The sequence below is a fragment of the Trachurus japonicus genome, chromosome 1 (genome assembly GCF_045865225.1).
Source record: "Trachurus japonicus isolate A0001 chromosome 1, Traja_1.0".
In the NCBI taxonomy this organism is placed as follows: domain Eukaryota; kingdom Metazoa; phylum Chordata; class Actinopteri; order Carangiformes; family Carangidae; genus Trachurus; species Trachurus japonicus.
Genome location: NC_140907.1, coordinates 823598 through 839946, shown reverse-complemented (window position 1 = coordinate 839946; position 16349 = coordinate 823598). Strand labels below are relative to the sequence as shown.

The window sequence follows — 16349 nt, the reverse complement described above, 5'->3', positions numbered from 1 at the left end:
TGGAAATCAGATGAAAAGCTCAAATTAAACCAAAGCCCCAGATAGTAGAGAGGAGAGTATCTAACATGCAATTAACCGGACTTTGTTTTATGTGTGTAGGTTCCCACGTCAGGTCGAGCCACTTATTACGTGTCCTACAAGAGAGAGTCATTCATACAAATCAAACTGCCCAAATATTCCCTGCCCAAGGTAAGTGCATGTTTTAAGGCAAGGGTTTTCACCTGCCACTCTGTTATCACTCTGTTATTACTGTATTTTTTCTAAGACTCACACACAATGTTTCCATCCACTTGTCAGTCAAATTATCTGTAACACTTTAAATTAGGGAACACATATTCACCATTAACTAGGTGCTTATTAATATGCATATAAGTAGTAATTATTAAGCACATATTAACACCTACATTCTACCTCTATAACACCATGAATTAAGATTTTTCCTCATATTAACTCCTAATGATCGCTTATTCATTGTAAACTAATGCATTGTTGTTTCTGAATAATGATGTGAATAACCAGTGGGTTATTGGGGCCTTGTACAGGGGCAGTAGCACAAAAACAGTAATTTTCACCTTTATCACTCTGAATTAGTATAGCATTAATACATTAATTTACAATGAATAAGCCATATTTAGGAGTTAATATCAGGAAAAATCTTAATTCATGGTATAATAGAGGTAGAATAAGGCTATGTAGAATAAGGTGTTAATACATGCTTAATAATTACTAATAAGGAGCTAGTAAGCTACTTTTATGCATATTAATAAGCACCTAGTTAATAGTGAATATGTATTCCCTAATCTAACGTGTTACTGAATTATCTAACGATCGCTAAAAATATTAATGTGAATAATGTTTTCATCCAAGGAATAAAATCCATACATAATGATGTCACACTCTGCTCTATCATCATATTGCTGTATTCAATACGTTTCTTGCATTTTAAGGGGTTTCCATTCATATCCACAATGAACTGCAAAACCAAATGTGCACAAGCCAAAAGTGTGACGACCCACTGGAGTCGTTGCCTGGAAACCAGTGAGCCATATGAACGCCAGCCATGTTAAGTTAGCTTTATAGCAAACATTCAACATTGACCAACAAATTGTAAATACTGCACAAGTTATAATAGTGCTGATTGTGCCAGCTAACTGAGACATATCAAGCTGTCATCAGAGGACAGCGCCAGTGGCATCAGGGCGGTATAGCTCACTGAGGTTGAGGAGGTGCCCCGGTTCGATTCCCCCGGCGGCCCTTTGCTGCATGTCGTTTCCCCTCTGTCTCCCCATTTCCTGTCTGTCTTTCCGACTGTCCTATCAATTGAAATGCAATGACATGTAAATAGTTAAGGCTAAGATGAAGGGTAGGCAGGTTCTTTTTATACTCCCATCATGTCTTTGAAAAGCCAGAAACACATAGAGGAAATGACGTAAAACGTGATCACAATTCACATTTATCTGTCAAAGAAGTGTTTCCATCAGCATTTATCACATAAGCCTTTTATCGGTCAGGAGAAAATCCAAAGAGATCGACAGAACTAATTTTTTCAGATATTCATGAAATCAAACCATAGCTTAGACTATTCTCTCCATAAGGCACTATCCCCATATTTTTGTGAGCGTTTGAATTTTGTTGGTGTCACATTGGAAACATTAATTGGATTGGTAGAAAAAAATGCATTACAATTTAGAAGTATCTTTCCCTTAAAACTGGAGTACTCTTCTTAAAGACTTACTTTTCCAGACTTTAAGTGACAGTATACAGTAGCATACTGACAGAAAGCTCCAGGGTGATCTATCATATCTCATCAGCCATTTATATTCACACTACAGCATTGATCTCATGACCAGTGCCACAGTCAGCATGTTCTAATCCGTCACCTCTCCACCTCCAGTCATAACTCCTCTTAATCTGTCCCTGCTCTCTGATAGGATTTACACATCGTCAGCACTGATGAGAAGCAGGTGTTTGCAGCGGTGCAGGAGTGGAACCAGAACGACACCTACAACCTCTACCTGTCTGACACCAGAGGGATCTTCTTCACGCTGGCCATGGAAAATGTTAAGACCACTAGGGGCATTGGAGGGAACCAGATGCTAGACCTGTATGAGGTAGGCACCCTATGACGATGTATACAGTCAGTGAGGTTTTCATTGACTAATGATGATGAATTGATGATTTTTATTGTCCATTGCTAATAATAATAAGACTTTACAGTGTCTGTGACGGGTGCATCAATACAGCTGTTAATCAATATAAGTGACCCAACAATTACATTATTACAGATGAATTTTCCTCTAAGCCCTGCATGATATTCCTCTTTGAAACAAGGACTACTTCATTTTAAATGCCCACTGCTGATACAAATATACATATTCCTGTCAATCAGCAGATGTTTACATCATTCTATCTAAAGGTTGTTGGCCTGTCAACCTGACTACCAGAATTCCAGTAGTTGATAACAATAGGGGAGAGTGGGGTAAGATGAGCCAGTGGGTAAGTTGACCCACCCCTTGTTTCTAGGAAACTATAGGAAAAAGTTAGCATGTAACCAAATATCTGGGAGGCAGGCATCATTTCATGGAGTCTGTGAAGGTTAGAACCACCTGAGTAAAGTGGTTTAACATTTATGACCAAAAAATAATTTTTCACTCTTGAGAGTGAATTTTGTCGATCATAAGTTTCATGAGAATTGTGTTTAGACGAAAAGAGATGATTGCAAATTTGTTTTATACATGGGTTGTGGTATCTATGAGCTACAACATGAGGTAGTAAACCTAGCATGAAACTGCACCATTTTAGCTGTGAGAGCAATAAACCCAAGCTAAGGTAGCTGTGGGGTAAGTTGATCCATTTGGCCAGGGGTAAGTTGAGCCACCTATCCTATACACTTAATGAATGTATTTTGGCTGTATATGTCCAAATGATTAAATCAAGATTCTGTATGTTTGTGATTACAGTAAGTATGTTCCTATAAACAGGAAAAGTTGTTTATAGTGTGCCAAACTTTACTTTCAAAGAAAAATATCTGGGATTCTTCCCAAGATGCCACGTAATTGCAAAACTCCCCAAAGTTGAGTCACAAGACCACTTTTTTTGAACATGCTATATTTTAAACAGTTATATTTACACTCATTCTGTTAATTTGTAGGGATGCAAAACATCCTGAGCAGATGTGTTAGTTAGCAACAAAACTATAATTGTCTTGATGTAGTGATCCTGAATACAAAAAGTGGCTCAACTTACCCCACTCTCCCCTATTTCCATGATTCTCCATACTCATTAGATACCACGATAAAATTCATAAAACAAACAAACTCATGGACTTCTAAATTCACTACTTTAAAAAACAAAACAAAACTGTTGAACATCAAACTTTTAAGTATTTAAGCTCCACTGAGCTTCAATAACTTCTCAAAATTTAAATAGCAGCAGCATGAAGTTAACAACACTGTTAAAATGGTAAATGTGGCTCAGCACAAACAGAAAGTCATGGAGTCATTGTTTGTATGCTTGAAGTCGTTCAACAAGATAACTTTTGTTCTCATTAATTCACTTTAAGGCTGTTATCACACATACTTATACATACATACATATTTTTCAGCATGTACTGTACGGCCCACATTCACACCATGGATCTAACAGATAACTCAAACTCAGATAGATTCACACAAGTTTGTTTTCATGCTGCACCACTGGCAGAGCATCATGTTTCAATGACGACTGACCAGAAAAAGACTTGTGGTACAGTATGTCATGTTTACGTGACTCAATCAAACTTGTGTCGTACAGCAGGCAGTTGGATCCAGCTGCATTCACGTTCAACTGTAGCCACACCGAGACCCCCCCCCCTTCAGACTGTGTCTACTGCCTACGTCAGGGCAAAGCTGTTTATTCGGTATTCACAGTCAACATAATTTGCATCGACTTGATAACGAAATACTGATTCTCACGACAACCCTAAAAGGTTGTAGGCTATCATGTTTGCAGATATACACTGCAGCACTACCACGGATGTGTTTTAAAGGGATACGCCAACATTTTTTTTTTCATGTCTTGCCTCACTCCCGAGTCCATGACCAGCAGATAGACACCATCCTTTCGACTGTGCGTGCAGTAACAAGGGAGATAGAGCCTGTATCGCCTGGATACTTCGCTGGAAGTGCATAGGTAGTGTTAGCCTGCCTCCTACCCAAGCCGAAATCAGCAGTCAGAAGCTGATTTCATTTTAGCTCTAAACTCTGTAAATATATCACTTTATCGACATTTCAAACATTTTTAGGCGAGAAAGTAGCCATTTAGATCAGCAGTGTGTCGTTAATTTGTCTAAATACCAGCTTTTTACAATTTAGTTCGGACGAATTCGGTGCTACTCAAGCTAGCCGCTGTGACCAACGCACTTCCGGTTACTTTCACAAAATAAAACACCTGTTGCCCTTTACAAACAGAAAACCATGACGATAGAATTTGTGCTATTACTTTGAAATAGGAAGCTAACCTACCCTCGATGTAGCTAGCTTGAACCAAAAATAAACCGTCTTTGCTTGAACCCTCCGTTTTGACCGATCTCGTCCCGTTACCGGCATTTGACCGCTCAAGATGCCTTACCGGAGAGTTTTGTCAGCTCTGAGACGAAGATCGACCCACCGGTTTCCGTTTAGAGTTGCTGAAGAGTTTCCCTGATGACTTTAGGTGGAGGCAGGCTAACACTACCTATGCACTTCCAGCATTTGAGCTAAGCTAATTAGCGGTGCACCAGCTCTGCCCGTATCTCCCTTATTACTGCACGCACAGTCGAAAGGATGGTGTCTATCTGCTTGTCATGGACTCGGGAGTGAGGCAAGACACACGAAAAAAAATGTTGCCGTATCCCTTTAAAACTAAAATGCAGTAGAGTGGAACACAGTCTAAAATGTTCTGTATAGCTGAAGGGAACAACAGAGTGTGGTGATAATTCTCTGTGGATTTGACACTACGAGTGACTGCTTTCAAATAATAATGTGATTTACAGTTAACATAAATATAGTGATGACCTTGGTAGCTTACTGGCTAGCAATCGCATGTGTTTGCATTTGCATTCAGCAGGAAAGTAGAATTCCCTCCTCCTCCACTCCCTGGTGAAACCAGTTTATCACGCCTGTACTGGCAGGTGTGACTGAGAGAGTGAGGGAAGGGAGATACTGGCCAGCAGCAGTGGCAGTGGTGCGGTAATTAACAATGCCATTACTTCTCATGCACAGTATGTGGTGTTTGTGTGCAGCGCCCATTACCATGCAACAGTAGCTAAGGCATTTCCACACACAGCACGAGATGATAAGTCGTTTTAATTGTATTTGTCACACAGTCACAGCTCTGTTCTTGATCTGAACCTAAACAAGAGCCGGATGATACACTGCGTCTCTGATAGATCAGACCCAATACACATCAAAAGATGCTGTGGGACTCATCCCATTTATTGCTGTTAGAGCCGAACAAACTGCACTTCACAGACCTAATGTTCCAAAGAGAAGGCACGGCTCTGGTCATACCAGAGGGAGGATCAGCAAAATATGTCAGAGATGTTTTGTTCCTCAACTTAGAAGTCATGTTGCTTTCCAGACAGTCTTTGTTCTCTCTGCTCTCCAAGATTAACAATGCTTCTAGAAACTAATTTTCTACTGACATCAGGGTTCTGCATCATCCACAAAACTTCACTTCACTTTGAGATGTGGTTTAACAGGTGGCTTTTTCACAATTACTTCTGATTGTTTTGGATTTATAGTATTAAAGCTTTTTGATCTCTTCTTGCCTCACTATGAACAGCTCTGAATAGAGATAGCCTATGACGTGGTTTGTTTTTAGTGGAGACTATTGTTGAGACTCTTCTATTCTTGGATCTTATCCCAGACACCTGAGTGAAGATGAAACCAATGTTGCAGGCAAGAATTAATAAATCAACTGATAATGGCCATAATCAATAAGTGTTGCTTTATTGTAAATGTACAGGGATTTGTTTTGGCATGCAATAAAATGCAGTGGTTGCATTTTATTTTTTCCCTTATATGTGGACATGTGGGTCATGCACAGACGTTCCGCTTGCAGTAAATGCTGACCAGTCAAACCAGGCTCCTTACTGTATGTTTTATTTAAGAATTCCCCATTGTATCTTAACAACACTAAATCAACAGAGCCCATTATACAGTATCAGCAAATACAGATGTTTTCTTCAATGGGGGGAGGATGTTAAGAGGTTCAAATGCAGGCTGTGTGCCAAAAAAAAGAAAGCTCTTTCCTAGATGTGTTTTAAACATGCATTTTTTATTGTAACATAAATTTGCTACATAAATAGTGAAACACATGGACAACCTGAACTGGAAGCATCTAAGCTTACTTCCACCATGAGAAATTCTGGACCAGGCCTTGAAATCCCCCCACCCCCTGCTTACTCCAGGTTGTCAGGTGAAGCAGTAGAGGTCATCTAGATTATTATCGGTACTCATAGTATCATATATGTTTTAAGTTTCTGTTACACCTAAAACACTATTTTGTATTTATTTATATATATTTATTTGCATGAATAATAAAGACACAGCAACAGCCACAACAATTACAAAATCTACAACAACAAATGACATTTATTCAGTTAAATGACTCTCGGTAAAGTATGTCAACAGGGATATAGGTGGGTGTGGATGACTAAACTGAAAAGATGCGATAGGCAAGGAGAAGCTTATACAGCCAAGGAACTGTGTGTTTTACATCAAGAAAGGATCTAACAGTGTCCCAGAGCTCGCTGGTATCCTTGTCTCAGTCCCTAAGGTGGCGGCTTTTTCCACGCTTGAAAGACAGAGGACTGATTAAGATTTTGGTGAATCATTTGTTAACACTTTACTTGAATACGTGTTCATAAAACAGACATAACACTGTCATAACCATGACATGACACCTGTCATAAACATCAATGAATACTATGACAGCTGTTAAAGCAGAAGTAAGCCATCCGGTCGTTTTGGCTAACTTCCTGTCAGTAGATGGAGTTAGCAGTCCCCGCCCTTGTCCCTACATCACCACATTCACACGCATCCCTTGGCTGCACACACAGAGAGGACCACCCCTTTCTGCCGTTCTCTCTCCTCATTGGATAAAGGTTGTAGGATACAAGGAAAGTTTTCTCTTCGGCTTACAGCAGAGCAGAGTGACAGACCCGTGTTTCAGACCAAACACTCTATGTAAGTGATTGCTGTCGGAAGATAGAACTATTTAAAGGGATAGTTCACCCAAAATTAAAATTTCACTCATTATCTACTCACCCTCATGTCAGCTAAGAGCTGTGAGAATTTTCCTCCTTGCCTTCTCTGAGTTACGGGGGGGGTCTGCGCAGCAGTATTTGTCCATATAATGGTTGTGAATGGATACCACCATGCCCTTAGTCGACATGAGGGTGAGTAGATAATGAGTGAAATTTTAATTTTGGGTGAACTATCCCTTTAAGACTTATATTAACACAAACATTCCGCTTACTTCTGCTTTAAGTGTCATTCGGTAAGTTATGTCACTTTTGATGTAAAGTTGACATTATTTGAGATGTCCTTGTTATAAGAACTTGACATAATTTTTAAAGTTTGGCAATTAGGTCTGCTATGACAGTTTAAATTGTCTACATTGTCATAACAAAAACATCTCAAACAATGTCAACTTTGCATCAAAAGTGACATAACTTACCGAATGACACTTAACGACAGCTGTCAGTATTAATTGATGTTTATGACAGGTGTCATGTCATGGTCATGACAGTGTTATGTCTGTTTTATGAACACGTATTCAAGTAAAGTGTTAGCCATTTTAGTGTTGTGCTGTGAAGAGTGATCAGATCTATAGAATAGAAGAGAGATCTATGTTTGCATCATTCAATTTGTCAGCAAACCAGGACAGCGTTGGTGATGTGAGTGATGCATAGAGGGAAATGTATGCTAGTGGGCATGAGTGATTCTCCTTGTTTGCAAGCAGGTATATGTGTGTGTCTGTGTGTGTTTGCACATCTCTATATGTTGAGAAGGTGGAGGCAATAAATAATTACTGCAGCAACTGACAGGTCAGGTTGGACCCTCGTTAGTGGCATCCATCCTGAGCACCATGTTTCTATGACAATGTCAAATGTGCTGCCTATTAGTGCCACTTATACAGACATGCCCCTTCAGGGAGGGACACATATCCAACTGCAGCCGCTCACTATGGTAACCATTTGGAGAGGCTGTCCTTTCCATTGCATATCACGCTTTGGTTTCGACTGAAGGACGGGTCTAATCCCTGAGAGACAACTTGCAGGGAAGGTTTTGGAAGAGCATGTGTCTTTATAAGTGTGTGTGTGTGTGTGTGTGTGTGTGTGTGTGTGTGTGTCATGGCACCATATGGACTTGGACTATCTCAGTGGCTGCACTGAGTCATTTTGCATGTATTTATCTGTCTGTTATCGCGACCATCATAGATTCACAATGATGCAAAATGCATTCATAAAACCTAACAAGCTTGTAGATGACTCTGAAGGTCTCATATTCTACATGTTTTGTGTGTTTTATTTGAAGAGTTGATTTATTAGAAGATGTATCTGTGGTTTTATCAGCCCAGAACCATCTGCGTGTAGTTTTACATCTCTCTCTCTGGAGCTCCAGTAACAACAGGTCAGTGAGCCAATCAGACTCTGAGCCCATGATGGAATAAAACTGTTGCAGATGGTTATAGTTACAGCTTTTTCATTGAAACGATACATTTTACAAAAAAAATAATACATCCACAGAATGTCTAGAGGGGTGAAGAATTAACGTATTAATTTTACTGAAAAAAAAAAGTATGTAGAAATAATTGTTATATAAATGTTGACGGGTCCGAAATATGTATTGGCAATGTGGACAGGAAATGATCTCTGCACCAACAGCATTAGTACGTTGATGTCACGTGACTCGGAGCTCAGGGGGAGCCTGATCGTGCTGTCATTAGCAGTAGCACAAAGCTAACTAACGGTCAGCTGGTACTGTCAACACTGGAGCTGCTGCTCGTTAAATACGGTTAGCGTTAGCTTAGCTTTAGCTACTAGCCGCTCCCTATAGACGGGTTTCTGTGCAGCATCATCACGGATGTGCGCGTGCAGCCAGGGGGCAGAAAGCAGGAGGACATTTCTCATTGTTTACAAGCGGAGTCAAGCAGCAAATGAAAAGGACAGGGAGTTGTTGTGCTGTTAACTGCACAAACCGGCAAAAGGATGGGTAGAAATTGTATAATATCTCGAGGGGATCTCATCCGTTTGCCAAAAAAAGGAGAAGATTATGGCTCCAGGCCAGGTCCCGAAGGTCCTAAAGGTGGTGAGAGTCTGTGCAGCACCGGTGTCATAAAACTAAAACATATATACATTTTTAAAAAATTCAAAAGTTTTGCACATACAGACTTATATGCAAATTGTTGTTTCTGTACACATTGGGCTTCTCTATGAGATAACTGCAAATATCGCACCATCTGAAATCCATTAGTCACAGTCCCAGCGGGAATGTTATAGCTATGGGTCTGGTAAAAACCAAACTTATCAACCAGCGCATCCAGCGTTTCCCATTAATAAACGAGTCTGTGGCGGCCGCGACTCTTTCTCTGGGTCCAAATAAAAACTGCGTTATTCCTGCACTTTGAGGGGCTGGAAAAAATTATATTATAGAGAACAATGGAACTGTGTATTTTTCTTCAGGTAAAACCTCTTTTAGGCCACGAAAATAGGCCGTTTCTTTGGGTCTGTTCACAACACTGTATGTTGTAAATCTCTGGGCAGGGCTATGGGCTGGCGTTGCTAACGGGAGGAGTGCAGAGAGTCTTCTACTGCAATAAAAGTACTTAGGGGCTATTTGTAGATCATACAACCCCACTTTTAAAAAAAATGCTACTATCCCTTTAAGGCAGCTCCTTTATTTCCTGTCTTACATTATTGGACAAACTCCAGGTGTGTCTGACCATTGTGACTACTCAGACACACCTGGATTAATCAGTTTGTCCAATAATGTAAGACAGGAAATAAAAGAGCAGCCGCAAGTTCAGGAAGTAGTGGAGCTGTGCATAGAGCCAATTGAAGGTTGGAGCGAGAGCGGGCGAGGGTGAGTGCAACACCTACTGTATTGGCCGGATGAATTAAAGTTGTAGCTAACACCTTTAAGGTGGAAACTCAAATCCCTCACGGTTGGATGGTGGGGGGGCTTCAGGCATGGCTGAGAGCAGGAACTGCGCTGATTGTTGTTTGTCAGAATGCGCTCCTGGAGACTTCTTCAACTGCTGGAGCAGGGACTGACTGCTACAGAGGTAGTATGAATGGTAGGTGGTTGTTATGCCTCTCATTCTGTGGACAGATGGTATCATCACAAACGTACACAAACATCAAGAAACTGAAAGGTGTGGTCCAACCCACAATTACTGACTTCTCATGTCAGAGCTGAAGATGTTATCTAGTTGCAAAATAGCAGTGAAGACAGTATGAGAGTATGTAAGTGGCTCTGCCAGACCGTCACACACAGACAGGATGAACACTCCGTTTGGTGTTGTGAAAACTGTTGCCTCAATACTCAGAATGCCCCTCCTGATGAGAGCGCTGGGTGTGCTGTCTCATCCGCTGATGAGGACTCAGCTGTGATAGGAGCATTAGTTGCATATAGAATGCTAATACAAACATACTGATGGAATTCAATCTGTTATGTGTCCATCAGGTGGCAGGAATTAAAGGCATGTTAATTGCTAACAAGAGGGAAGACAACCAAGTGAAGACCTACATCACCTACAACAAGGGCCGCAACTGGAGGCTCCTCCCGGCCCCCGCTACCGACCTGGATGGAAACGACATTCACTGCATATTGGTAAGATACACAACCTAACATGTTTACATTTCTATATTAGTGTAAACATGTGTGAAGACAAATGTGTGTGTAACTTTCAGAACTAGTTATTGTTGTGAAATTAATTGCAGCAAGTGATTAATGAAGCTACAGAGAAAGGGACTGTTCTCCCGCTGTGACAGTGTTCTGACACAATGAGATAAATTAGACTTAATAATTATGCACAAGAGGTTGTTAGGGATTACAATAGTGACTACAGTGGAAAGTCTTATATATTGTGTATATGCACAGATTAACTCATTAACAACTGTACATCTTGTGAGTTTTATAAGTGATATGAGTGCTACTTGACCACTGACCACAGTGCTGACGGCTGATGGCTTTAGTGGGCGACTTCTCCACTAATTGAAGCATTGATGGAACCTCTTCCACACTCACATTGGTTTATGCATTCACAGCTGTACGCTGCCCGCTACAACCTGCTGGCCAACGAGCAACAAATTAACAGAATTAATAGTAATAGTAATAGTCGGGGATGAAGGGCTACGTTCAAGAGTCCATCGTTGGTGTTGATAAGGACTGCTCTTTAATTTCCCCATCTGAAGTTATCTCTGCAGGCCTGTCACCTCTTTATCTGTAATCTAGGGCTGCCCCCGACCATAGATTTTCTTGGTCGACCAGTAGTCGTCATTTATGGCGATTAGTTAGCACATGCTAATTGTTGAAAACAGCGCTGATACGTACTTTTACACCAGAGTCTCCAAACCAGAAACATCTGTAACAACATGATCGGTAAAAGTCTGTTTTGAAAAAAAAAAAAAAGAGAGAGACCTTGTAAAAAAAATTAAAAAACAAAAAAATTGACAGCGAGTGAGTGTCACGACTTCCTGTATCTGGCCCTTCAAATTAAAAGCCCTATAGCCTTCCATATCCAATTCAGTCATATTGATTTTGACTTAATTTTGATAAGACACGGCTCCAAATGTTTTTTGTTTTTTTTCCTACGACCAATCGACCAATGAAATTTTGGTCGGCTAATGATTTTTTGGTCGACCAGTGCTTGGTCGACTATTTGAGGGCAGCCCTGTAATCGTTAGGTTCTTTGGAAACAAAACAGAATCTGCTTTGGAAACAAAATACATACAAAATAAAATTACATTTGTGACCACTGATTTTTTTTTTGCCAAGCATATGCACTAACTAGAGAGATGTTTTTTTTAGCAGCAAATTGTAACATGTCTTTTTTTTAATGACATGTTTGGAGGAAATGCAATGGGACACGGCAGATCCCCGTTCACTGCATGTGTTGATGGCACCTCCCTCCTCATTAGACAGCCTCCCTGCAACTAAAGCTAACAGGCCAACTGTTGTGAGGAATCATGTCTGAGACATTAGGAGGACTCCGTGCTGTTTGAAGAGGTGATTTTGGGGCCGTGCGCTGTGGCTTACAGGTTCCCTGTGATTGTGCATTCATGTGACATTTTAATTACTGCTGTAGATTCCTTTTTGTTTACCTTGTTCAGTCCCACCGCCCTTGATGTCCCTACACCAGTGACACACTGTCTGCTGCAAAGATAAAAGCAGACACTTTTTTTCTGCTTTGTGAACAGATGCAAGGATGCAAATTCCTCTGGTCTATGTATTAATGACAGTTAAAATACAATTAGCACAACATATGAAGATGCAATTAGCTCCCTTTGTAAGACCAATTAATGATTTTGTTTTATTTTTTTTTTGGTTCAACAATTTTATTCTGACCCTATCATTTCAAGTGGAACATCCACACTCACTTTACACTCAGGATGTCACGATTACTTGTTTTCACAATGAATTGCATTATTAAACGCCACAATGAATTGATCATAAAGATTCCTAAATACTGTCACTTTCCGAAATTATGTTGGAACCTTATCGGCAGATGTGCACCAAAGGAATGGAAAATGCACAGATACTGGTCCATTTATCTAAAGTTACACTGAATTGGTAGGAGTTTAAATGTTAGTGTGTCATTTGTATTGTAAAGAAATGATTAAAATAAACTTAAACATTTGGTATAGAGGACAAATAATGACATAAATATTTCAAACACTTCCCCCGGGGGATTAATAACTGGTCCTATATTAAGAGATGAGTAATGTAATTATATTTTGACTATATTTAATTTTACATGTTCATAATAATTGTGATAATCGTAGTACTGTGATTGTTTCTCTGACAATAATCGGACCAAGAAAATTTATAATCGTGACATCCCTACTTTACACGGATGTTAACTGTCAATTTGAAAAGTTGATGCACATTCAAAATGAAACTAATATTCATATGGTGGCATCAGGTCAAACAAGACAGTCCACACTTTTCTCCCCCCGGTTCCGTACAATATAATCCAATAGGTGATAGGTATATCAATTATATTATGACAGCATGCTAATACAGTATAAAAGAGAACCGAAATGAGACGTCTCCAGAGGATTTTCACGTCACAAGCTGTACAACAAAGTGCAGCTCTTGTCACCTACAGTAGCAGCCTTGACAACAGAGCCTTCCAAATGGGACAACCTAGTTGTGGCACAGTGTTGCAGCCTCTAATGGATGCACTCCCTCAGTTTGGACACTGCTAATTTAATTTATCCAACACTCAGACAAGAGAGTGTAGAAAAAATGGACAATCTTCTGGAGACAAGAGTATAGACTCAGGTCTACTCTTGCAGTAATTCTTGCTGAAATGTTTACTGGAGTCTTGGTTTATATGTAGACTTTTGTTCTGGGTGAATGTATTTTAATGTTAATTTTTCTTTTTCTTTTTTTTTCTCAAATCATCATTCATCTCAGTTGTTTTATTCTTCTTTTCCAGCCTCTCTGCTCACTTCATCTCCAGCTGCAAATGTCAGAGAACCCTTACTTGTCAGGAACAATCACCACCAAGAACTCGGCACCAGGGATCATTGTTGCTACAGGTGAGACAAGAGACCAGTAGCTGTGGAACAATGCCACAGAGCATTGGTTGATACCTACCACAGCAATTTGTATCAAACCCTTTTTATATAATAAAATATGCATTGTCTCCTGTAAATCCTGAAAATATTTAGTACGAAGCACTTCAATCTGATTCTCCCAGTCAGTTAATAGATCTCATCTGTGTCAAAGACTCTTTAAGCTGCTCGCCACAGGATCTCCACTACCTCTACAGCAAACATGTGGATGACTAGCCCACCTATTGTGATGACAAGCAGCTCAAACAATTCCCGCGTGCGCGCAAAGGCGTCAATTTGTGTCATGCTGTGTTTTTGTGTCTGCAAGAGCTGAAGTGAAGAGGAGAGACAAAGTTAGGCAAGAGAGACATAAAAGCTGCAGTGGCCATGTCAGCAGAAAAAAAAGTCTGATTTGGCTTTTGTGTATGTGTGTGTGTTTGTCTTTGGATCTGTCTGTTTTGTCTTTAGAGTGTGAGAATGCTGAATAAACATACATCTCCACTGCCATGCTTGCAGTGTGTCTTGTGTGTGTGTGTGTGTGTGTGTGTGTGTGTGTAGTATAGTGCTGGCCAAGGCTTTACTTTGGCACAGCGACTCACTTTGCCCACTGCGCCTTTTAAGACGTCAGGTGGTGCAGAGATCATCTCAGCAACATGACAAACACCATCCAGATCAAACACATGCCTATTGACTGAGCTGCGGCCAAGACGGTGGAGCAGATCGGCAGAGGAAGCATTGTTTTTGCAACATCAAAACCTGCCAGAGCGAAGGAGACGCCCCCCCCCCCACCACCACCTTCCTCCACATTATGTCGCCTGAATAATGCAGGGATGCATAGGAATTAACCCAGCATCTTCTTTGTATTATTCACATGCGTTTGGATTGAAGACATCACGCCAGTCTGGGAATCCAGCCAATAAATGAAATCACTGTTGTGGTGTGATTAGCAGTATGTATTTTAAACACATATGGCAATGTATCTGTGTGATCTGATTGTGTTGTGTTTTTTTGTGACTGCAGGAAATATTGGAGCAGAGCTGTCCTACAACAATGTTGGCATGTTCATCTCATCTGATGCTGGCAACAGCTGGAGACAGGTGAGCTTCACACCAACACTCACATTCAGATCAAGCCAACTGACAGGCTCCAACAACAGTGTGAAATGTTCTACACATAAAAAGTTACTGGATTTTCCAAGTGTATATATTGTATCAAGATGTCTTGTAATACAACCCTCCCACCTCCTTAGTTTCAAGTGAGGCCCAGGCTTTTTTTATGTGACATTTTTGGCGCATCACAGTAAAGGATAAAAATTAATAATGAATGAATTTTGTTACGTTTCCGGTCCTGCTATGCTATTCCACATCCTGGCTCACTGTCACTGAAAGAGAATAGAGCCATTGTTGAAGTTAGGAGAACACCTGTGACATATCTGTGGTGACAGCAGCAGATTCACAAATTCATTGTAATCTTTTGGAAGTGAATAAAAGCAGGTTTCAACTGGTTTTGTACATTTTGCAAAATGTTATATCTTTTTCTAGCATATTCAGCTCTTGTAAGCTACCTTACCTTAAAACAATAATTTTTTAAAATTTTAATATGAAATTCTCACTGTGCACTGACACCAAAACCTTCATGATCGTCATAAGCATCCGGCAGCAGTTTATTTTCAATGAACGTTTGCGATGAAACTAAGATGTCTGGTGCATCGGCTGCAGCAGCGAGCGGCGCGACGCCAGCGACCGGAGACTCAGTTTGAAGTTGAGAGAAGCTCAACTTTATGCGAAGGAGCAGCGAAGCAGCAGTCAGTTACAGAGTGGGATTCTCACAGCAGGAGAAATTGAGCGAGAGGAAGAAGATGGAGGAACAAGTAATTAATGAGATCTCCGGTTTCCCAGAGCTACATGATGTGTCATCCATTGAGACAACAAGAAAAAGACAGCTTGGATTCCCCGCCCCTTTGGCCGCCTTCTTCAGGCGCCGGCTAGAGCTGCCATGAAGTTTCTGGTGCACAGTTATAGATTTTTGCTTCATTGAAGAGATATTTCAACATTTTGGCAAATTGGCCTATTGCCATAATGCCTATAGTTTTAGGAATAGGTTCATTACCTTTAATTGTCGGTGCAAGCTGTTTTTCGATCAGCGGGGCAGAGATGCGAGCTGCACGGTATTTCCACGTTTCCCTCATCAAACTAAATACACAATCCAACAACTCTAAAACACTCTGGTGGACAAGTTGTGACCTGCACATTCACCACACTATGAAATGATAACGCACAATCAACGTACAGTATAATTATGTAACATTACGACTCACGAAGCAAATACTCTGAACTACTTGCTTTTGAAATCACTCCGCCTAGCAGCCGTGTCTGGAATGTAGTTCCGGCTACACATTTACCTCTAAGACAACTCCATCTTGTAACGTTCCGTTATTATCTCATAGTGTGGTGAATGTGCAGGTCACAACTTGTCCACAAGAGCGCTTTGGAGTTGTTGGATTGTGTATTTGATGAGTTTGATGAGGGAAGCATAGAAA

General features: G+C 40.5%; 1 protein-coding gene and 1 long non-coding RNA gene across 2 annotated transcripts in view; both read left to right on the top strand.

The window, feature by feature from the left end:
* The window catches only part of LOC146991054 (uncharacterized), a 607823-nt gene that overhangs the window by 496251 nt on the left and 95223 nt on the right, over positions 1-16349 (top strand). The gene's annotated exons all lie outside the window — the stretch shown is intronic.
* Positions 1-16349, top strand: part of sorcs3a (sortilin related VPS10 domain containing receptor 3a) — a 272255-nt gene that overhangs the window by 211045 nt on the left and 44861 nt on the right. Inside the window, exons 8-12 of the mRNA XM_085792439.1 lie at positions 100-189; positions 1932-2111; positions 10713-10859; positions 13693-13795; positions 14831-14907. Of these exons, the coding sequence (XP_085648565.1) occupies positions 100-189; positions 1932-2111; positions 10713-10859; positions 13693-13795; positions 14831-14907 (597 nt within the window). The remainder of the gene's footprint in view (positions 1-99; positions 190-1931; positions 2112-10712; positions 10860-13692; positions 13796-14830; positions 14908-16349) is intronic.